This window comes from Microcaecilia unicolor, chromosome 2, assembly GCF_901765095.1.
Source record: "Microcaecilia unicolor chromosome 2, aMicUni1.1, whole genome shotgun sequence".
NCBI lineage: Eukaryota > Metazoa > Chordata > Amphibia > Gymnophiona > Siphonopidae > Microcaecilia > Microcaecilia unicolor.
Window position 1 is genome coordinate 344,563,435 of NC_044032.1, and position 23,803 is coordinate 344,587,237.

The following is a 23,803-nucleotide window of genomic DNA, read 5'->3' on the forward strand; positions in this document are numbered from 1 at the left end:
CAGTATTCTCAATGGAGAAGGGTAGTTAGTGGGGTTCCCCAGATGTCTGTGCTCGGACCACTGCTTTTTAACAGAAAGGAATAGAAGACAAAAATAAGGATGTTATAATGCCTTTATATCACACCATGGTGCAACTGCACCTCGAATATTATGTTCAATTCTGGTCGCCATATCTCAAAAAAGATATAGTGGAATTAGAAAAGGTGCAGAGAAGGACGACGAAAATGATACAGGGGATGGGACAACTTCCCTTTGAGGAAAGGCTAAAGCGGCTAGGGCTCTTCAGCTTGGAAAAAAGGTGGCTGAGGGAAGCTATGATAGAGGTCTATAAAATAACGAGTGGAGTGGAATGGGTAGATGTGAAGTATCTTGTTTATGCTATCCAAAAATACTAGGACTAGGGGGCATGCGATGAAGCTACAATGTAGTAAATTTAAAACGAATCGGAGAAAATATTTCTTCACTCAGCGTGTAATTAAACTCTGGAATTCGTTGCCAGAGAATGTGGTAAAGGTGGTTAGCTTAGCGGAGTTTTAAGAAGGTTTGGACGGCTTTCTAAAGAAAAGTCCATAGACCATTATTAAATGGACTTGGGAGAATCCACTATTTCTGGGATTAGCAGTATAGAATGTTTTGTTCTTCTTTGGGATCTTGCCAGGTATTTGTGACCTGGATTGGCCACTGTTGGAAACAGGATGCTGGGCTTGATGGACCTTTGGTCTTTCCCAGTATGGCAATACTTATGTACTTATGTAATTACACGTTGAGTGAAGAAATATTTTCTCCAATTTGTTTTAAGTTTGCTACTTTGTAGCTTGATTGCGTGCCTCCTAGACCTAGTATTTTTGGAAAGAGTAAACAAGTGATTCACGTCTACCTGTTCCACTCCACTCATAATTATTTTGTAGACCTCTATCATATCTCCCCTCTCCCTCTCCAGGCTGAAGATCCCTACCCGCTTTAGCCTTTCCTCATAGGAAAGTCATCCCATCCCCTTTATCATTTTAGTTGCCCTTCTCTGTACATTTTCTAATTGCACTATATCTTTTTTGAGATGCGATGACCAGAATTGAATACAATATTCGAGGTGCGGTCACACCATGGAGCAATACAAATGTATTATAATGTCCTCTGTTTTTTGTTTTCCATTCCTTTCCTAATAATACCTAGTATTCTATTTGCTTTCTTAGCCGCCACCACACACTGAGGAGAGGGTTTTAATGTATCATCAACGATGACACCTAGATCCCTTTCCTGGTCAGTGACTCCTAATGTGTAACCTTGCATTATGCAACTATAATTCGTGTTCTTCTTTTCCACATGCATCACTTTGCACTTGCTTACATTAAACGTCATCTGCCATTTAGATGCCCAGTCTCCTAGAGGGGCATAATCGAATGGCGCTGGCCATCTATATGGCTGGCCAATCTTCGGGGCCAGCTCCGCGAAGGGGTGGAGCCAACCATATTATCGAAAAAGATGGCCGACATCTTTTCTTTCGATAATACGGTTGGGGCCGACTAAATCTCAACGTTTAGGTCAAATGTTGAGATCGCCGGGTTTAGAGATGGTCGGCTTCAGTTTTCGGCCATAATGGAAACCGGGCCCGGCCATCTCAAACCCGGCAAAATGCAAGCCCTTTGGTCGTGGGAGGCGCCAGCATTTGTAGTGCATTGGTCCCTCTCAAGTGCTAGGACACCAACCGGGCACCCTGCAGCTAACGAAAACGGAATGCAAATAACAGGAGATCTACACCTCTCGTTGGGGCTGCGCGGGACCCATGCAGTGGAGGATGCCCACACTGTTGGGATATGGTACTTCTGGATGTTTAGATCTTGCTGATCAGTTATGCTATGACTTACTTGTTCTGGAGTGCTGTATTTTGTGATGCTGTTTTGATAAATGTTCAATAAAGACTTCATATAACTTAAAAAAAGTGGAAAAAAATCCAAGTGCTTGTCAGGAATGTCCTTTTTTTTTTTTTTTTTGCACGGTCACCTCACTTTTTTGGCCAGCCACCTCTGAATTACAAGACCAGTGCTCTAACCACTTGGCCACAGCTCCACTTGTTTGGGTGATCCTCCCTTTTGATTATGCCCCTTCAGGTCTCTCTCAGCCAATCACAGACAGGGGTCTCTCTCAGCCAATCACAGCACACTTAGCTGTCTGTGAATGGCTGAGAGAGACCCCTGTCTGTGATTGGCTGAGAGTGACCTGAAGGGGCATAATCAAAAGGGAGGGACATCCAAGTATGTAGTGCTGTGGCCAAGTGGTTAGAGCACCAGTCTTGTAATCCAGAGGTGGCTGGTTCAAATCCCACTGGCACTACTGAAAAAGCTGAGCAATAATAGTTTAATTTAGGACATCCCTGACAAGCACTTGGATTTTTTATTTTTTATTTTTTTTGGGGTGGGAGGGGATTGGTGACCACTGGGGGAGTAAGGAGAGGTCATCCCCGATTCCCTCCAGTGGTCATTTGGTCAATTGGGGCTCCTTTTTGAAGCTTGGTCATGAAAAAAAAGGGCCCAAGTAAAACCGGCGAAATGCTCTTCAAGGCCGGCTTTCTTTTTTCCATTATCGGGCGAAGCCGGCCATCTCGTGAGCACGCCCCCATCCCGCCCTCGCTACCCTACTGACACGCCCCCTTGAAGTTTGGCCGGCTCCGCGACGGAAAGCAGTTGAAGCCGGCCAAAGTTGGCTTTCGATTATACCAATTTGGCCGTTTCAGGAGATCGCCAGCCATCTTCCGATTTGTGTCTGAAGATGGCCAACGATCTCTTTCGAAAATGAGCTGGTTAGTCTCTTAAGGTCCTCTTGTAATTTTTCACAAACCTCTCACGATTTAACAACTTTGAATAACTTTGTGTCGTCAGCAAATTTAATTACCTCACTAGTTACTCCCATCTCTAGATCATTTATAAATATGTTAAAAAGCAACTGTTCCAGCACAGACCCCTGGGGAACCCCACTATATACCCTTCTCCATTGAGAATACTGACCATTTAACCCTACTCTCTGTTTTCTATCTTTTAACCAGTTTTTAATCCACAATAGGACACTTCCTCCCATACCATGACTCTCCAATTTCTTCTGGAGTCTTTCTTGAGGTACTTTGTCAAATGCCTTTTGAAAATCCAGATATACAATATCGACCGGCTCACCTTTATCCACATGTTCATTCACCCCTTCAAAGATACCATTTTGCCCGGCACCTACGTCAGGCTCACCGGTCTATAATGTCCAGGATCTCCTCTGGAACTTTTTTTTAAAAATCGGCATTACATTGGTCAGAACCACGCTTGATTTTAAAGAGCACAACTGGGTACTTGCAGAGAAACTGTCTACCCTTCTCAAGGCCCATGCTGTCGAGCCTGTTCCACCATTGGAAGAAGGGAAGGGATTCTATTCCAAGTACTTCCTTGTGCAAAATAAAACAGGGGGGATATGTCCCATCCTAGACCTCCGGGCCCTGAACAAATTCTTGGTCAAAGAAAAGTTCAGGATGGTTTTCCTGAACACCCTTCTCCCCATGATTCAGGAAAATAATTGGCTATGCTCTCTGGACTTAAAGGATGCTTCTACTCGCATTCTGATTCTTCTAGGTCACAAGAAGTATCTTCATTTTTAGCTGGGGACACATCACTTCCAGTACTGCATGTTGCCTTTTGGCCTCATGTCAGCTCCCAGGGTCTTCACCAAGTGTCTTGTAGTAGTCGCAACGTCACTACACAGACTGGGAGTCCATGTGTTCCCTATCTGGATGATTGGCTGGTGAAGAGCACATCGAAGTATGGTGCTCAGTAGTCCATGCGGAGGACTGTTCTGGTGTTAGAGCCACTAGGGTTGGCTTTAAACTACCCCAAGTCCCATCTGCTGCTTGTCCAGCAACTGAAGTTCATTGGAGCCCTGCTAGATACACAGTGGATGCGAGCTTTGCTCCCTGTGCCAAATGTGGGCACTCTTGTTGCCCTTGCCACTCAAGTTCAAGCCAGTCAGCAAGTCACAGTTCGGCAGATGTTGAGGTTGTTTGGCCACATAGCCTCCACCATCCATGTGACACTATCCATGTGACATCTGTGGCACGTCTTCACGTGAGAGCTTTCCAGTGGTGTTAGGCCACAGGGAACCTGGAGGATGTCATCCGGGTGACACCGGAACTGGTTCAGTCTCTGCTGTGGTGGACTATTTGCTCCAATTTGAATCTGGGACTCCCATTTTAAATTTCTCAGCCCCCAAATAGCTGACAACGGGTGCATTGAGGCGCTCATTTAGACAGGCTTCACACTCAAGGTGCCTGTATACAAATGCTAGAAGCCTAAAAAGTAAGATGGGAGAGTTAGATATAATAGACATCTCAGAGACTTGGTGGAAAGAGGACAATCAGCAGGACACTGTCCAGCTCATAATCGAAAGTGATCGCCGGCCATTTCCCGACACAAATCGGGAGATGGCCGGCGATCTCGGAAAAGTGGCGAAATCGGTATAATCGAAAGCTGCTTTTTTTGACAGTATCGCCACTTTCCCGTTGCCTCGCCGGCAAAAGTTCAAAGGGGCATGTCAGCGGCCAAGCGAAGGCGGGACATGTGTGGGTATGGGAGTGGCTACCAGATAGCTGGCTTTCGCCGATAATGGAAAAAAAAACCCGGCATTAAGCAGTATTTCGCCGGGTTTACTTGGTCCTTTTATTTTCACGATCAAGCCTCAAAAAGGTGCCTCAACTCACCAGATGACCACTGGAGGGAATGGGAGATGACCTCCCCATACTCCCCCAGTGGTCACCAACCCCCTCCCATACTAAAAAAATAAAAATAAAAACCTTTTTTGCCAGCCTGCAAGCTCCAAACCGGGCGATGCAGGACATTTCACCCACAAGAGAGAATATATAGCCTGCTGTTATTGGAGAATACCTGCTACAGGTAAGTATATTCACTGTACGGTGTACAGTTAGGTACAGCAGGTTTTGTTTTGTTCCTGAAGGGTCACAATACATTCACAGGAGTTGTAGTGGGAGTGTACCTGGATGCCATTGTTTAAAGTCCACTGCACTGATTACTAGGCTGGCCCTCTTATCTGCAGAGATGTATGTGTGGCCATTTCTCTTAAAATGATGCCAGTTGGATGTTTTTGTGTATGTTTCTTGGTCTCCAAAAGTTGGATTTTTTCACTTTTGAAAATGGCTCTTCTTTTTAGGTGTTTTCAGGCTAAGATGTCTCTCTCATAGCTCATTTTCAAATAGGAAAGCCAGACATTTTTCCTGTTTGAAAATGGCTGTCAGATGGCCTTTTTTTTTTTAATGTTATCAGCAAAATGTCCCAATTCAGACTTAGATGATATCAGGCCTCAGAAGTTATGTAGGTGCTGGACAATATTCAGTGCCTGCACCTACTTAGCTAAGCAGCCTAAGTCAGGACTGCATTTTGTGTGGTCCTATTTGGCCATTTAGCTATATGGGTACTGGCACTGAATATGTCATGTGCATCCACGGACCGTCCCAGCCTTAAACAGAAGCACATAAGCATCGCCAAAGTGGGACAGATCGAAAGTCCATCTGACCCAGCATCCTATCTTCAACATTGGCTAATCCAGGTCACAAATACTTGGCAAGATCTCAAAAGAATAAAATAGATTTGATGCTGCTTATTCAAGGAATAAGCAATTAGTTTTCCCAAGTCAATCTTAATAATAGTTTATGGACTTGTCTAACTGCTTTTACCACATTCTCTGGCAACGAATTCCAGAGTTTATTTACACGTTGAGTGAAGAAATATTTTCTGTTTTAAATTTAATAGTAGCTTCATTTCATGTCCTCTAGTCCTTGTATTTTTAGAAAGAGTAAACAAGTAATTCATGTCTACCTGTTCCACTCCACTCAGTATTTTATAGACCTCTATCATATCTTCCCTAAACTGTCTCTTCTCCAAGCTAAAGAGCCCTTGCTGCTTCAGCCTTTCCTCATAGGGCAGTCGTCCCATCCCCTTTATCATTTTCATCATCCTTCTCTGTACCTTTTCTAGTTCTGCTATATCTTTTTTTGAGATGCGGTGACCAAAATTGCACACAGTATTCAAGGTGCAGTCACACCATGGAGCACCAGGCAGTGCCTACCGGTTATAGCCAACATTCTGTGACACTACCCATTAAGTGCCGTTGAATATCAGTAGCCAGCCAACTCAGCATAGTTTAAGGGGGCATATTGACCCCATAACTCGCAAAGTTAGGAGCACATATCCTTTGAATATTCAGCCCCAAATACATAATCTGTAAGTACATAATTCATGAATAACCCTATTTTTCATGTGGACCTTTTAAAAAAGTACAATGCACTGCATCTAGAAGCAGTAAACTTACAGGAAGGAGCAAAACACTGCAGTATTTTATGAATATGTTTGCACTGAAATACTGAAACTGTTTGTTTTACATTTAAGGTTATGAATCTCGAGGATGTAGTGACTCTGAAGAGTCCTCTGAAATAGACTCTTCACTGGACATTTCTTCAGATATCCATCTGGTGAAATACAACATAAAAACATTGCATGAAGAGGAGGAGGCGAAACTGGATGAAATTGATCAAGACGGTAAAAAATCAGGAGAACATAACAGAGGGAGAGACTTATTCTACAGCATCACCAATGGGACTGACAGCGCCTCTGAGGCCTCCGATTCCATTAACACTGAAGGCAGAAGCTGTATGATCAGCTGGTCCAGTGATTCTATGGATGCTTTGGAAGAGGATGACCTGGAAGCATGTTCTTCAAGCAGACCTGAGTTTTTCCACTTTTATGTACCCAGTTTAGACGAAATGCACAGTGAAGACAAAAGTGTTTTCTATAACGAAGGTGAAGAAGAGCAAAGAGAAAATGAACAGGCAGAATCTGATCCCTTTCTGTGTTTCCTGCAGGCATCACAGAGAGATGAGAGCGGAACTGAACAAAAAGATTTTTCCAGGTGTCCAGGGGACACCGAAGTAAAGGAGGAAAATGAACCAAGTCCTTTCAGTCTAGATTGTCGACTCTATGATAGCAATGTTATGGAATATTATAGCCTTTGCTCAAATGTTTCCCCTGCAAACAGCCTGGATAAAGACAGTAGCCCAGATAAGTATTATTTCAAAAATCTTCTAACAGAATTAGAAGGGGAGAAGAGGTGGGATGTGACTGAAACCAGTGAGGTGGACACACTCGTTCTGGACCCTCCTCCTGGCTTCGGAGATAGCAGCTCAGAGGAGGAGTTCTTTGATGCAGCGGACAGGCTCACACCAACTGAAACAGCATCAGGTGAGGAAACCCATGGTCACAGAAGAAGGGGGTAGATAGCTGTAAATCTGAGAGATGACAACCTCTGAAAAGATTTCTGGGATTATTTTACTGTGGCAATGTGATGGCAGATTCTGTTCCAGGAAGGTGCAAAGAATACATTAGCTGTTTAATGTGTGAAAGTTAGTATATGTTTCAGCATGAGAACAAATTATAAGAAAATTAGACTGATAGTGTAGGTGCTACTACATTATATGCTGATGGTATGACATAAATGGTATTAAGACGGGGACAAAATTGTGCTAGCATCTTAAAAATAACTCATTATTTTTGACTGTTCACAGAATATCATGACTGTACAGTGCAGAAGCACTGTAGTAAATAAAGTTTGAAAGACTTGCCCCAGATTAAAAGAAAGCAAAATTGAAAGTGCAGCTGAGCACAAGACAGCCAAGTGATTTGCTTTGAAGATTGTTAATATGTATTGTCATTTTTGGGTAACTGGTAGGTTGATCTAATAAAACATATTAGAACCTGCAAAACAATTGCTAAAACTGATAACAGCAGTAGAAAACTGTACAAAACAATAGTTTAAACCTGTGATTTAATATATGGTAGGGAGGTATCATTTCTTTAATTACCATTTGCGGAGGAAGTAGTGTATGAAGTACTGACACAACAAAAAAACAGTCTGGGGAAGAGGCACTGATTGTTCCCTTTACTATACACTATTTTCAAATTATCACTGGAAATCAGATGGCTTCCAAGAGACAGGAGAAAAGCAGATGTAATACTGCCCTACCAGGGTGGAAAGAAAGAGCAAGTCAAAAACCACATGCTTATTTTGATAGTGTTGAGTGGTGCACTTTAGTTGCAATTGTGCAGGTTTTGAATGGCTATTTTATAAAGAGGAGCATTTTCGATATGACATCTTAAGTCCAACTTTGGACATTTTGCACAAAACGTCCAAAAACCGAACAGGAAAGAAGGTCATTTTCAAAAAGAAAAATGTCTATCTTTTTTTTTTTTTTTCAAAAATACTATTTCGAACAAGGTTTTGTGCTTTGGACATTTTGTTTTTTGGTCCTTTTCTGAAAAAAACCCGAATAGGTGCAAAACAGAGAAAATCAAGCCATTGGGATGTAGGAGGAGCCAGCATTTTTAGCAGACTGGTCCCCCAGACATCTCAGGAGACTAATGGGGCACCCTTGGGGGGCACTTCTGTGCACTTCATAAAAATGCTCCCAGGTACACATCTCACGTTTGCTCCCTTATCTTGTCCTCTGAGCCCTCCAAACCCCACTGTCCCCCACTACAATAGCCCTTATGGGCGAAGGGGGCACTTATATGCGGGTACAGTAGGGTTTGGTCACTGGGAGGGGTCACAGTTTCCACCACAAGTAGAGGGGGATAGGGACCCGAGTCCCCCACTCCATAGTGCACTGCACCAACCACTACACTACTCCAGAAACCTGCATTCTGCTCTAATAGACCTGGCTATAACATCTGAGGCTGTCATAGAGGCTGGTAAGTCATATTTTGATTCACATTTTTGGGAGGTAGGAGGGAGTCAGTGACCACTGAGGTGGTATTGGGGGGCTCACCCCTGATTCCCTTCAGTGGTCATCTGATCATTTAGGGCAACATGTTGTTCCTTATTCGTTATAAAAACAGGTCTTGCTCAAAATGTCTTAGTTTTAGTTTTGTTTTGTTCCATTATGGCTGAAAAAAGTCTTTAGTCTTAGGAACACTCAAATCCTGCCCTTAACATGCCACCGACATGCTCCCTTGAGATTTGGACGCACTGCAGATGAACAATATGGGAAAACATCTGCAAAATAAGTTTCAAAAATACTGATTTGGATGTTTTTGTGAGAAAAACATCCAAATGGTGCTTTATGCCACTTTTTACACATTTTTATCCTTCAAAGATGAACCATAAAGTCCACAAGCATCTGATATCTTATATAGTGGAGATTCTATATAAGGTGCCTAAAAAATTGGTGTGGAAATCAGTGCTGACTAAGCGTATTCTATAAGCGGTGCCTAGATTTAGGTGCGGTATATAGAATATGCTTAGTTGATATCTCAGAGCCTAAAACTACACGCTTCTATTTACACTCATGAAAATGTGGTATAAATCCTGGCACGCAGATTTAGGTTCACTGGACCATATTCTATAACTACGCGCATAAATTTTGGAACGCCCATGAAACATCCATTTCCCCACCTATAACCATGCCCTTTTTTGCCTGCGCATATTAAAATTTAGGCACTCTGCATTACACAATACGCTTAGCGATTTGTGTGCGTAAATTCTAATTATTGTCAGTTAGTGCTCATTATTGCTTGTTAAGTGCTGTTAACACTGATTAACTTGTTAAGCTAATTAAGTTACATGCATTTGTGAAGAAACAGTGTGTTTTAAGCCTGTAAAGTGTATTGGATATTTTCCTGCATTAATTATGTCCTGAAGTATATTTCTCCTATTTGGCCAGCAGGTGGTGTTTCTTTGCTGTAAAGCTGTTACAGAGTAATGAATGTTCTATTCTTTAGTTTTAGCACACAAACAAGAAGCAAGAAGCAGTATATTTTTGAAATTTTGTTCTTCTGGGCTCTGATTGGCCCAGGAGCTCATTTTCATTTGGAGAGTACTGGCTTTTGCTCCAGTCTCAGCCAGGAAGAAGAAAGAGACATCTCTTTGCTAAGGCCCTATAAACAGTTACATTTGATAACTTGTGAGCGCCTATAAGTCTTGATCTTCGCAGGTACTTTTCAGAAAGTATACAGATGTTTAGTTAGTGTTATAATTGATCCATATTTCATTTACCTGATATTTTTGTTGATTGCACTTTGTTCCACTGTTAAATTTCTAAGACAATAAACAGTATTTAGTTTATTGCCTCTCTGTCAGGACTGTTAAAGAATCCTGGTGGTTTGTATGTTGGGTCTGTGAGTGCTTTCTGGGAACTATGGGACCACTGGGAGCGTGGCTGTATTAACCTAGAAATCACTGGGGATAATTTGAGAGCGGGAGACTCGCCCAGAGGCGGTTGTGATCCAGTCAGTCGGAGGAAGGTGCTAGTGTAGAGCATGAGCAGGAGGTGCAAAGGCAGAACTGAGTTGTGCTGGGGATAGAGCCTCTAAGTGGCCACAGGGTAACCCCAGGTGGGTGGCTAGGCATTTCGTGACAGCGTTGTTATAGAATGTATTTAGATTTTGGCACGGAATGCTAGGTGCGATATATAGAATCCGGGGGATAACGGATAATGGCTGCCAACCAGTTCAATTGCTTGTTTACATCTCTCCAGTCATTTTCAGTGGCACTTAACTGGTTATCTTCATGGAAAATGACCAGTTAGTGCCAAATTCAAAAGTAACTAACTTGTGGGCATTCAGGGGTGGAGTTGGGTTAGATGCCGATATTCAGCCTCTCGCCGCTTAAACCAGGCCGCGTAAATAGCAGTCTTGTCTTTAAACAGATTGGCTTATGTGGTCAAGGGCTGAATATTGACTTAGCCAGCAATGTGTTAGCTGGTTCAAAAAGAAACAGATATTCTCCGAGGACAAGCAGGCTGCTTGTTCTCAGTGATGGGTGACATCAACGGCAGCCCCAGGAACGGAAATCTTCCTAGCAACAAAACGTTTGCTAGAGCCTTCGAGAGCACGCACCGCGCATGCGTGGCCATCTTTCCGCCCGCTGCGCGAGAGTCCCGCTTTAGTTCTTTTTTCTCCGCGGTTAGAGAGTGACTGCTTGCGGTCTCTCTCCGTTCGCCCTGGAAGAGCCTTCGCTGATTTTTCAGTTTTTCATCTCCTTTTTCCTCGTTTTCTTTTTCTTTAACATTGTTTCTCTTAAATAAAAATAAAAACAAAAAAACCCTAACCTTTATTTCTTAGTTTTGGTCCTTTTAAGTTTTCTTTCGCTTCTGTCGCGGCCCTCTTAGGCCGCGCATCCGCATTTCTCATTTTTGTGCCTTTAATTTTGGCACAATCGAGAATTTTGATTTCGCCGCCGCTATGTTTCAGTCCATGTCATCGAGGATGCCCAGTGGCTTCAAGATGTGTACTCGGTGCAACCAGGCGATTTCGGGTACTGACCCTCACGCGTGGTGTCTTCAGTGCCTTGGGCCCGACCATCGCCCAGACGCATGTAAGTTGTGTCTTAGCTTGAAAAAGCGGACACAGGCGTCGACAAGCTCTTCGGGATCGTCTTTTCGGAGCTTCACCCAGTTCTTCAATGTCGACATCAGTACCGTGGTCGGCGGTGTCGATATCGGCACCGGAGATGGCATCGACCTCAGGAGCGCAGGTAATGGCTGTCCGGAGACCACACGCTAGGAGCAGTGAGCCATCGAGTGGGTCTCCACCTGCCTCGAAGACTCCTGCTACGCAGGCCCCACGTGACCCACCACTCTCGGACCTGACCCCGAGGAGGAGTGTGGATTCCACGCCCTCCTCATCGGTACCAAGAAGTATCGATGACATGCATCGAGCAAAGGTGAAGAAGCATCGTTATTGGTCTCCGAAGCACGGTACCGGGGTGTCGAAGGATTCGGCACCCATGAAGCGCCGACACCGAGAGGAGCCCTCACCCTCCATTCAGGAGGTGTCGGTGCGTCGGTCTTCGGACAGCCCGGTACCGCCTCCTCGACCTCAGCAGATTCTGGACCCGATTCCTGCACCAACCCCGCAGCCTTGCTCGACAGCGACTCTGGACTAGCGCATCCGAGCCACACTTCCAGCATGCGCCCAGACAGGCCCCTGCAGCTCCCCAGCAAAAGCAAGGGACGGGCTTTTGACTGGCTCCAGTTGAGCATAGCCGCTATAAAAGTGTCCGTGCCGAACGATCTACCGATCAGGGGGAGGTTACAATTTTTTCACCAAAGGTGGCCTCTCATAACCTCCGATCAGTGGGTTCTTCAAATAGTCCGGTTAGGATACTCCCTCGATTTGATCTTCAGACCTCCAAATTGCCCACCGGGAGCTCAGTCCTTCAGCTTCCAGCACAGGCAGGTACTTACAGATGAACTCTCCGCCCTTCTCAGTGCCAATGCAGTCGAGCCCGTTCCACAAGGGCAAAAAGGGCTGGGATTCTATTCCAGGTACTTCCTTGTACAAAAGAATACAGGGGGGATGCGTCCCATCTTATACCTAAGGGCCCTGATCAAATACCTGGTCCGAGAAAAGTTCAAGATGGTTTCCCTGGGCACCCTTCTTCCCATGATTCAGCAAAATGATTTGCTATGGACTTAAAGGATGCTTATACACACATCCCGATACTTCCAGCTCACAGGAAGTATCTTTGATTCCGTCTGGGAACACAGCACTTCCAGTATTGTGTGCTGCCCTTTGGGCTCGCGTCTGCACCCAGGGTATTTACAAAATGCCTGGCAGTAGTTGCAGCGTCGCTATACAGACTGAGAGTGCATGTGTTCCCTTAGCTCGATGATTGGCTGGTGAAGAACACCTCAGAGGCAGGAGCTCTACAGTCCATGCAGATGACTATTCAACTGCTGGTGCTGCTCGGGTTTGTTTTAAATTACCCCAAGTCCCATCTTCTCCCTGCTCAGAAATTGGAATTTATAGGAGCTCTCTTGGACTCGCAGACGGCTCATGCCTATTTTCCCGAGGCAAGGGCAGACAATCTTCTGTCCCTCGTTTCCTTGGCCAGAGCATCTCAGCAGATCACGGCTCAGCAGATGTTGAGACTTCTGGGCCATATGGCCTCCACAGTTCATGTGACACCAATGGCCCACCTTCACATGAGATCTGCTGAATGGATTCTAGCTTCCCAGTGGTATCAGGCTGCAGGGAATCTAGAGGATGCAATCCAGCTGTCCACCGATTTTCACAATTCCCTTCGGTGGTGGACAATTCGATCCAATTTGACCTTGGGACGTACCTTTCAAATTCCTCAGCCTCAAAAGGTGCTGACTACGGATGCATCCCTCCTGGGGTGGGGAGCGCATGTAGATGGGCTTCACACTCAAGGAGCATGGTCCCTCCAGGAATCAGGTCTTCAGATCAATCTCCTGGAGTTGCGAGTGGTCTGGAATGCTCTAAAGGATTTCAGAGATCGAATGTCCTATCAAATTATCCAAATTCAGACAGACAATCAGGTTGCCATGTACTACATCAACAAGCAGGGGGGCACTGGATCTCGACCCCTGTGTCAGGAAGCCGTCCAGATGTGGCTTTGGGCTTGCCATCATGGCATGTTTCTCCAAGCCATGTATCTGGCAGGCGTAAACAACAGTCTGGCCGACAGGTTGAGCAGGATCAAGCAACCTCATGAGTGGTCGCTCAACTCGCGCATAGTGCGCAAGATCTTCCAAGCGTGGGGCACCCCCTTGGTGGATCTTTTCACCACTCAGGTCAATCACAAGGTCCCTCAGTTCGGTTCCAGACTTCAGGCCCAAGACAGACTAGCGTCAGATGCCTTTCTCCTTCATTGGGGGAAGGGCCTTTATGCATATCCTCCCATACCTCTGGTGGGGAAGACTTTGCTGAAACTCCAGCAAGATCGCGGAACCATGATTCTGATTGCTCCTTTTTGGCCGCGTCAGATTTGGTTCCCTCTTCTTCTGGAGTTGTCCTCTGAAGAACCTTGGAGATTGGAGTGTTTTCCAACCCTCATCACTCAGAACGAGGGGGTGCTTCTGCATCCCAACCTCCTGGCTCTCACGGCCTGGATGTTGAGAGCGTAGAATTCGCTGCCTTGGGTCTTCCTGAGAGTGTCTCCCGAGCTTGCTTCCAGGAAAGATTCCACAAAGAGGTGTTACTCTTTTAAATGGAGGAGGTTTGCCATCTGGTGTGACAGCAAGGCCCTAGATCCTCGCTCTTGTCCTACACAGACCCTGCTTGAATACCTTCTATACTTGTCAGAGTCTGGTCTCAACATAGGCGGTCGGTGGCCCAACTGTTTGGGGAGGCTAAAGGGGGCAGGGTTAGGGATGGGGCCAGGGGCAGAGCTTACATCCATAATTGTCTGACAACACACAGAAAAAAAATAAGTAAAACTAAAATAGTCACAATTAATACCTTTTATTAAATTTAGATATTAGATATGTATCATATGACAAAGAATAAAGTGGTTGCTCAAAGCATATACTAACCACAATTGCTCAACTGCAAAACACTATGCACAAATTTGTGCAAAAACACACTCAGAACCTTAATGTACCATAAATATTACACTGGGCAGACCCTAATACACCAATATACCACCCATACGGAAAATGCAGACCGTCAACAATATGACGCAAGGGATCATAATATCACAATTCGCATGTAGAGCCACAAAACACTCTTTTAGGGTGAATAGTGTTCACAATGAGTTCCTTTTATTAACGACCACATGTAGATCCTTCAAGAGGTAGTGTGTCTTGATGTAGGCTCTACACCATTTCTGATGTTTTGGTGCCACCTCAGTAAGGCCAACACACAATCTCCAGTGCAAAACACTATACACAAACTTGTGCAAAAACACACCCATAACCTTACCAAACCATAACACCACTAATTCTAAGGACAGGATGAGCTGCAACCTTATGCGTGGAAAGGCAGCACTGTAATTACACTGGGCTCTAAAACACCAGTACACTACCTAATGAAAAACAAAACAAAAAGGGCTACAAATACTACACACTAGCAGAATACTGCACCTTGATCACACATGAAAAACACATGACAACAGATATGACACAAGGAACTAGAAATAAAAAAAAATATGAAGGCAAAATACTGAACTGGAAAGTTACCTCAAGAAGTCAGACTCAGCATGCAGCAATACTAGAAAAATTGAAACTTACGTGCAAAATATCACAGATGCACATTTCCAAAAGCTGACATATTCCAATTAATAAATTCTGAATAAAATACTTTTTTCTACCTTTGTTGTCTGATCATTTAGTTTTTCTATTCGCTTTGGTCCCAGTGTCTTCTGTTTTATGCAGTGTCTTCATTCCATTTGATATTTTTTCTCTCACCAGGTCCACCATCCTCCTGTGTCCTTATGCGTCCTGCCTACCATCTGTAGCCCTGTCCCTATCCTTTCTCCAGTTTCAGCATCTGCCCTCAAAGTGTTCCAATCCAGCCCTTAAATTCAGCAACTTTCCCTCCATCCATATCCAGCATTTCTCTTCCCTCCCCTCCATCCATGAGCATCTACTTCCCTTCCCTCCATCCATGTCCAGCATTTCTTTTCTCTCCCTTCCCCTCCATCCATGTGCATCTCCTTCCTTTGTATTTCCTTCCCTCCATTCCTGTCCAACATTTCTCCTCTCTTCCCTACCCTCCACTCCATCTATGTCCAGATTTCTCCTCTTTCCCCTCCCCTCCATCCATATGCATCTCCTTCCAGTCTTCCCTCCATCCATCCATCCATCCATCCATATCCAGCAACTCTCTTCTCTCCCCTGCCCTCTCCTCCATCCATATCTAGCAAATCTCCTCTCCCCTGCCCCCTCCAGTCATCCAAATCCAGCAATTCTCCTCTCCCCTGCCCTCCCCTCCATGTCCAGTGATTTCTCCTCTGCCCCTGTCCTCCCCTCCATGTCCAGCGATTTCTTCCCTCTTCCCTGCCCTCCACTCCATCTGTGTCCAGATTTCTCCTCTCTTCCCTCCCCTCCATGTCCAGGAACTCTCTTCTCTCCCCTGCCCTCTCCTCCATCCATATCTAGCAAATCTCCTCTCCCCTGCCCCCTCCAATCATCCAAATCCAGCAATTCTCCTCTCCCCTGCCCTCCCCTCCATGTCCAGTGATTTCTCCTCTGCCCCTGTCCTCCCCTCCATGTCCAGCGATTTCTTCCCTCTTCCCTGCCTTCCACTCCATCTGTGTCCAGATTTCTCCTCTCTTCCCTCCCCTCCATGTCCAGCAACTCTCTTCTCTCCCCTGCCCTCTCCTCCATCCATATCTAGTGTAACCCTATGGGTTACATTTTAAAAGATTACCTGGCTCCTTCTAGATCTGGTGTAGAGACAGTGAGCAGCAGTGCAGTGAAACTGAGTAGTCTGTGTGCATGCGCTGAGTGTTCCGCATGCTGATGGAACTTTCAGGAGAGTGACAAACAGCTCAGGCTGGCAGTTGGGAGAGAGCTCTATTGGTGAGAACATGTTACTAGGGAAAGACTGGAAGAAAGTTGATGCTGGAGATCATCACCTGAAAGAAAAGGTGCCCACCGTTCAAGAGAGCCAGAGAGAGAAAACAAAGAGAGCAGCTAAGTGACTGAAACTATTTTAAAAAGTGCACATAAGAGAAAATAGTGAAGGAAACCTGAACAATAAGTGAGAGATAACTAAAAGAAGAAGAAAAAAAGAGTAGAGGAAAACTTACATGTTGGGATCCTTGGGGGTCTCCGGGGGTCTGAGGGACAGGAGAGGGGAGTCTTTGAAGAGTCTAGTGTGTTGCAAAATTGAATGTACTTAAATGATTTATGTAACTAATATTTATACTTATCTGAAAATGCGCTCAATGTTTCTAGAGACTAAACTGATTTGTGTTGCAAACCTGTAATTGAAATACATATGTTAAATTTGCAAGCTGGTAAGATTTCGTTAGCATTTAAATATAATTCAACTAATAAAAAAATATTTTCTTTTTATTGTTGAACTCCCTGGTTGGTGTTGAGTCATTTTGGGGAAACCCTGTGACATATTTGGTACCATCATTTAATACCTTGCTCTGCCACCAGGGGGTTTACACTAGCAAATCTTCTCTCCCCTGCCCCCTCCAGCCATCCAAATCCAGCAATTCTCCTCTCCCCTGCCCTCCCCTCTATGTCCAGCAATTTCTCTCCCCCGCCCTCCCCTCCATGTCCAGTGATTTCTCCTCTGGCCCTGTCCTCCCCTCCATGTCCAGCGATTTCTCCTCTCTTCCCTGCCCTCCCCTCCATGTCTGATTCTCCTTTGCCTCCTATTGTCCTCCGCTTCCATCGATGTCCAGTGACTTGCCCCAGCCCCACCTGCCCGCCCTCAGCTCCCTGACAGCCCTCCTCTCCGTTCCTGCTGAGGCCGCTCAGCGTTTAAAACTTTTTATTTTGAGTCGCAGCGACGGCTCACCTCCAGCCTTTCCCTTCTCGCTCGCTCAGTGTTCCGCCCTCGCGGAAACAGGAAATACCTCATCAGAGGAAGGTGGGATATTGAGTGGGAACTAGGGAAAGGCTGGAGGTGAGCCGTCGCTGCGACTTAAAATAAAAAGGTTTAAACGCTGGGCGGCTGTAATCCGTTGGGTTGGTCGTGAGCCCTTGGGCCCTGGCCGAGGCCAGCAGGGCGCCGACCCAGGCCAAGGGGAGACCGACCCACCACCGCACACCCCAGCTACACAATACCCCCTAAGCTACCCCTCCCCCCAGTCCCTCAGGAAGAAGGGAAATAGGCATACAGGCGGGCCTCGCGGCCGAACCGGAACCCACGCAGACAGAGCCACTCGTGCGAGCCTCACGGCTGAACTGGAACCCAATCACACACAGGGAGGGGTGAAAGAACCCAGAGGGCCCCAAGATGCCAGACACGCGCTGAACACCAGCAATAGGGCAGAGGGGGAAACAAAGGACCAGAGCGGGCCACGCCCACGCAGGGGACTAGCGCAGGACAGGGGAACTAACACAACAACCCCCTCCCCACCAGGGTAGGAGCCCCAGGCAGAAGCCAGAGGAACCAAACACAAAGGAAGGCAGAAAGCCTTTGCCTCAAACCCACTGTAGACAGAGGCACACAGAACATAAAGGGTTAAGCTTGTAGAGCCAGCAGAGAGAGAGTGCCATAAATCAACAAACAATCAGAGAGAATGCTTCCCCTCCCTAGAGGGAGTGGGGCCCATCCAAACAAACACACTGGCAGAGGCAGGAATACAATACACACAGTACACAAAGGGTTAAACTCACTGAGCCAGCAGGCCAGGACACTGGGAAGAGAAATCCTTAAAACAAACAAACAAAGGAGAAGGCTCTCACTCAGCCCAGCCCCCACTAAACAAACGAGCAGCTGACCCTGATTACAGAGCTACGCACACACACACACACATAGCAGCAGCTAACCCAGAGGGAAGGAAAAGAATACTCTAAATCAACACAGATCCCTGTCAGAACCTAGAGCACTTTCTGAGAGAAACCTATCAGGCTTTCCTGTTACCACCAGATAAGTAACGCAAAAGCAGAGAAACTCTTCAGCTGCAGGCTAAAGTACTATCCCCTGACGTCAGCACAACCCCTGGCAGCCAATCAGAAGAGACGTCCCCCCTCCCCCTCAGCCAAACCGGCAGAATCATAACATCACCCCCCCTTCAAGGGCCCCCCCTACCCCATCCACGAGGTTTAGGTTTGTGAGGGAAAAGGCGATGGAACCGTCTGACTAGGATTGGCGCGTGGACGTGAGTAGCGTCCTCCCAGGAATTGTCTGCCGGTCCATATCCCATCCACGCAATGAGATACTGGAGATGTCCCCGGAAGCGTCTTGCATCCAAGACATCCCGGACTTCGTAGTCCCCCTGGGAGGCTGAGATGGCTGGACTAGCAGGCAACGCAGGCAAAGCCCCTTTTCTCAGAATCACAGGCTTCAGCAAGGACACATGAAAGGTGTTATGTACCCGTAATGTAGGTGGTAACTTTAGCTGATAACAGACCCGATTCACTTGCCTCACAATGGGATACGGGCCCACAAATCGAGGTGCAAAGCGGGAGGAGGGAATCTTCAGACGAAGATTACGCGTGGACAACCACACCAAGTCGCCAGGCTGGAAGTGCGGTTCCACTCTGCGAGACCGATCCGCTTGGCGTTTCATACGAGTGGAGGTCACTCGCAGCGCTTTCTGAACTGATGACCAAATTGCTTGGAGCGAGGTCACCGCATCAACCGCTGCCGGGACATCCAAGTTGGTTTTCAAGGGGGCTGGTATCCGCGGGTGTCGTCCATATACGATGTAAAAGGGCGACGCGCCCGTGGCCGAGCTCACTCGGTTGTTATGAGCGAATTCTGCCCAAGGCAGCAGCTGACTCCAGTTGTTGTGGTGCTCATTGACATACATCCGTAGGAACTGCTTCAAGCATTGGTTCACTCGTTCTGTTTGGCCATTGGATTGTGGGTGATATCCCGACGAAAAGTTCAGCTTTACTTCAAGGGCCCGATTCAGGGCTCTCCAGAACTTTGAGACAAACTGTACTCCTCGATCAGAGGTAATAGATTCTGGCAGACCATGGAGACGAAAAATAGAGCTGATGAAATACTGTGCCAGCTTCACCGCCGAAGGAAGGGTAGGCATGGGTATGAAGTGGGCCATTTTAGAAAACCGGTCCACCACTACCAAGACAACTGTGTGCCCTTCAGAGTTAGGCAGATCCGTAACAAAGTCCATGGCAATGTGGGTCCACGGTCTCTCAGGTACCGGTAAAGGCATCAGCAACCCCTGGGGTCTCCGACGGTCAGCCTTATGCTGGGCGCACTCAGGACACGCAGCCACAAACTCCTGCACATCCCGATCAAGTGAAGGCCACCAATACTGCTGGGAGATGAACCGCTTGGTTCCCAGGATCCCGGGATGTCCTGCCATTCGAGAGGCATGCCCCCATTGGAGTGTCTTTTCTCTCAGCCGGGGTGGCACAAAGGTCATACCTGCAGGTACTGCTAGCGTCATCGCGGGCACAATGACATCAGGTTTAATTACATACTGCAGGGGTTCTTCCTCCAGGTCAGCCTCCATGGACCTGGAGAGGGCATCTGCCTTGATGTTCTTCTCCGCTGGACGATAGGTCAGAATGAAATCAAAGCGGGAGAAGAATAGTGCCCACCGGGCCTGGCGAGGATTCAGCCTTCTCGCTTCTCGTAAATAAGTCAGGTTTTTATGGTCCGTGAACACCGTGAAGGGCTCCTGCGCCCCTTCCAGCAGATGACGCCATTCTTCCAGGGCCAATTTAATGGCTAATAGCTCCTGATCCCCGATGGCATAATTCTTCTCGGCAGGGGTATATTTTTTAGAGAAGAATGCACATGGGAGAAGTTTCCCACTGGGGTGGGCCTGGGACAGCACTGCTCCTACGCCAACCGATGATGCATCCACTTCCACGAAAAATTTATTTGTCGGGTTGGGATGGCGCAACACTGGAGCTCCAACAAATGCCTGTTTCAGATTCTCAAAGGCCTGACACGCCTCAGGCGACCAGTTGCGAGCGTCAGCGTTCTTCTTAGTCAAGGCAGTAAGAGGGGCAGTCAGGGACGAGTAATTCCAAATAAACTGCCTATAGTAGTTGGCAAAACCTAAGAAGCGCTGTAGAGCCTTACGCCCCGTAGGTTGCTGCCAGTGCAGGATGGCTGTCAGCTTACTGGGGTCCATACGCAGCCCGTGGTTAGAAATGATGTACCCCAGGAAGAGCAGTTCGGAGCGATGGAATTCACATTTTTCCAATTTCACATAGAGGTGGTTCTCCCTCAACCGCTGCAATACGGTCTTCAGGTGCTCCTGGTGCTCTTCCTCAGCCCTTGAAAAAATCAAAATATCGTCCAAGTAGACCATCACAAACTTATACAGGAGATCCCTGAAGATGTCATTCATGAAGGCTTGGAAGACGGCTGGAGCATTAGCAAGTCCAAAGGGCATTACCAGATATTCGTAATGCCCGTCGCGGGTGTTAAACGCCGTCTTCCACTCATCCCCCTCCTTGATCCGCACAAGGTTGTAGGCCCCCCTGAGATCGAGCTTGGAGAAGATCTGGGCTCCCTGGAGGCGGTCAAACATCTCAGAAATCAAGGGAAGGGGGTATTTGTCCTTCCGCGTGATGGCATTGAGTCCCCTGTAGTCAATACAGGGGCGCAACCCCCCATCCTTCTTCTCCACAAAGAAGAATCCAGCCCCCGCGGGTGATTTAGAGGGCCGGATGAAGCCTCGAGCTAGGTTCTCTCGAATATACTGGGACATGGCTTCCGTCTCTGGCCGGGATAGGGGGTATACGCGGCCACGGGGAGGTTCAGTGCCAGGTAGTAGCTCTATGGCACAGTCATAGGAGCGATGAGGAGGCAGAATCTCTGCTTGCTGTTTGGAAAAAACATCTCCAAAGGATCTGTAGGGCCCCGGTAACACAACATTGGCTCGATCCAAAGGAAGCGTCACTGGGGCTGGCGAGACCTTATCCAAACAGACCTTCTGGCAGCCCGGGCCCCACGCCGTCAATTCACCCCGGGCCCAATCAATGCAAGGGTTATGCAGGCGAAGCCAGGGTATTCCCAGGATTATGGCCTCAGTGGCCGACGGAAGGACGTAGAAGGAGATAACTTCTTTGTGTAAGACTCCTACCCGTATGGTCATAGGCACGGTTCTGGAGCGGAGAACTCCCCGAACCAGTCCCCAAGCCGCTGAGACGGTGATGGGCTGAGGTAACTCCATCGTAGGAATTTGATGAACCCGCACCAGGTCCGCGCTGATAAAGTTGCCTCCCGCCCCCGAGTCAACTAGCGCCTCAAAACAAGGGGTATCCTTAATCGCCAGTAGAACTGGCACCAAAACCTGCATCCAAGGGGAGAAGGACTTTGGCCCTGACCCGGTCTCCCTAGCCGGTATCAGGGCTGCTGGTTTCCCGACTTCTTTCTCTTCGGGCACTCACGGACAAAGTGCCCTTTCACTCCACAATGCAGGCACAGCCCCTTAGAGCGTCTCCGCTGTCTCTCCTGGGCCGCCCGGTCAACCTGCATAGGTTCAGACCCAGCGGGCACACCCAGCGACGGGGAAGCAGGGCTCTTGTGCGAGCTCCTCAAGTTAGCCCCTGCAACCTGCTGACCAGCGCGACGTTCACAGGCCCGCTCCCTGAACCGGATGTCCACCTGGGTACAGAGACGGATGAGGTCATTCAGATCTGAGGGCAGCTCCCGGCCTGTGAGTTCGTCCTTAATGTTGGCCGAGACACCATGCCAAAATACCGCAGTCAGGCTTGGGTTATCCCAACCTAGCTCTGCGGCCAAAGTCCGAAACTGGATGGCGTACTCACCCAGAGAGAGTCGCCCCTGATGTAGGTTCAACAGCTGAGTCGCCGCCGAGGAGGGCTTCCCGGGTTCCTCAAAGATGAGCCGAAATTGTTTCAAAAACTCTGCCAAATTATCCAGGAGGGGATCCTTCTTCTCCCATAAGGGCGAGGCCCAGGCCAGAGCGGGGCCTGCCAGTAGAGAGATAATATAAGCCACCTTCGCCCGATCCGAAGGAAAATCCTGGGCCTGCAACTCGAAGACAATTTGGCATTGATTGAGGAACCCCCGGCAGGTCTTACTGTCGCCCTCGTACCTCGGGGGCGTAGCCACCCGAATCCCTCGGCCACATGCGTGGGAACTAGGCGGAGTAGCTGCTGGCGGGACCTCCGCAGCCCCCGTGACAGTCAGCGAGTCTACCCGTTGAGACAGTGCGTTCACGACTCCCGATACCTGTTGTAGCTGAGCATGCAATTGCTGGAGCAGCTGCATGGGGGATGGATCGGTCGAGCTCATGGCTTTTGCGTTCTGTAATCCGTTGGGTTGGTCGTGAGCCCTTGGGCCCTGGCCGAGGCCAGCAGGGCGCCGACCCAGGCCAAGGGGAGACCGACCCACCACCGCACACCCCAGCTACACAATACCCCCTAAGCTACCCCTCCCCCCAGTCCCTCAGGAAGAAGGGAAATAGGCATACAGGCGGGCCTCGCGGCCGAACCGGAACCCACGCAGACAGAGCCACTCGTGCGAGCCTCACGGCTGAACTGGAACCCAATCACACACAGGGAGGGGTGAAAGAACCCAGAGGGCCCCAAGATGCCAGACACGCGCTGAACACCAGCAATAGGGCAGAGGGGGAAACAAAGGACCAGAGCGGGCCACGCCCACGCAGGGGACTAGCGCAGGACAGGGGAACTAACACAGCAACCCCCTCCCCACCAGGGTAGGAGCCCCAGGCAGAAGCCAGAGGAACCAAACACAAAGGAAGGCAGAAAGCCTTTGCCTCAAACCCACTGTAGACAGAGGCACACAGAACATAAAGGGTTAAGCTTGTAGAGCCAGCAGAGAGAGAGTGCCATAAATCAACAAACAATCAGAGAGAATGCTTCCCCTCCCGAGAGGGAGTGGGGCCCATCCAAACAAACACACTGGCAGAGGCAGGAATACAATACACACAGTACACAAAGGGTTAAACTCACTGAGCCAGCAGGCCAGGACACTGGGAAGAGAAATCCTTAAAACAAACAAACAAAGGAGAAGGCTCTCACTCAGCCCAGCCCCCACTAAACAAACGAGCAGCTGACCCTGATTACAGAGCTACGCACACACACACACACACAGCAGCAGCTAACCCAGAGGGAAGGAAAAGAATACTCTAAATCAACACAGATCCCTGTCAGAACCTAGAGCACTTTCTGAGAGAAACCTATCAGGCTTTCCTGTTACCACCAGATAAGTAACGCAAAAGCAGAGAAACTCTTCAGCTGCAGGCTAAAGTACTATCCCCTGACGTCAGCACAACCCCTGGCAGCCAATCAGAAGAGACGTCCCCCCTCCCCCTCAGCCAAACCGGCAGAATCATAACAGCGGCCACAGCAGGCACGGAAAGG

The 23,803-nt window shown here is 47.8% G+C and overlaps 1 protein-coding gene across 1 annotated transcript in view; it reads left to right on the top strand.

The window, feature by feature from the left end:
• Positions 1–23,803, top strand: part of FRMPD1 (FERM and PDZ domain containing 1) — a 360,497-nt gene that overhangs the window by 307,935 nt on the left and 28,759 nt on the right. Inside the window, 1 exon segment of the mRNA XM_030194418.1 lies at positions 6,426–7,274. Within this exon segment, the coding sequence (XP_030050278.1) occupies positions 6,426–7,274 (849 nt within the window).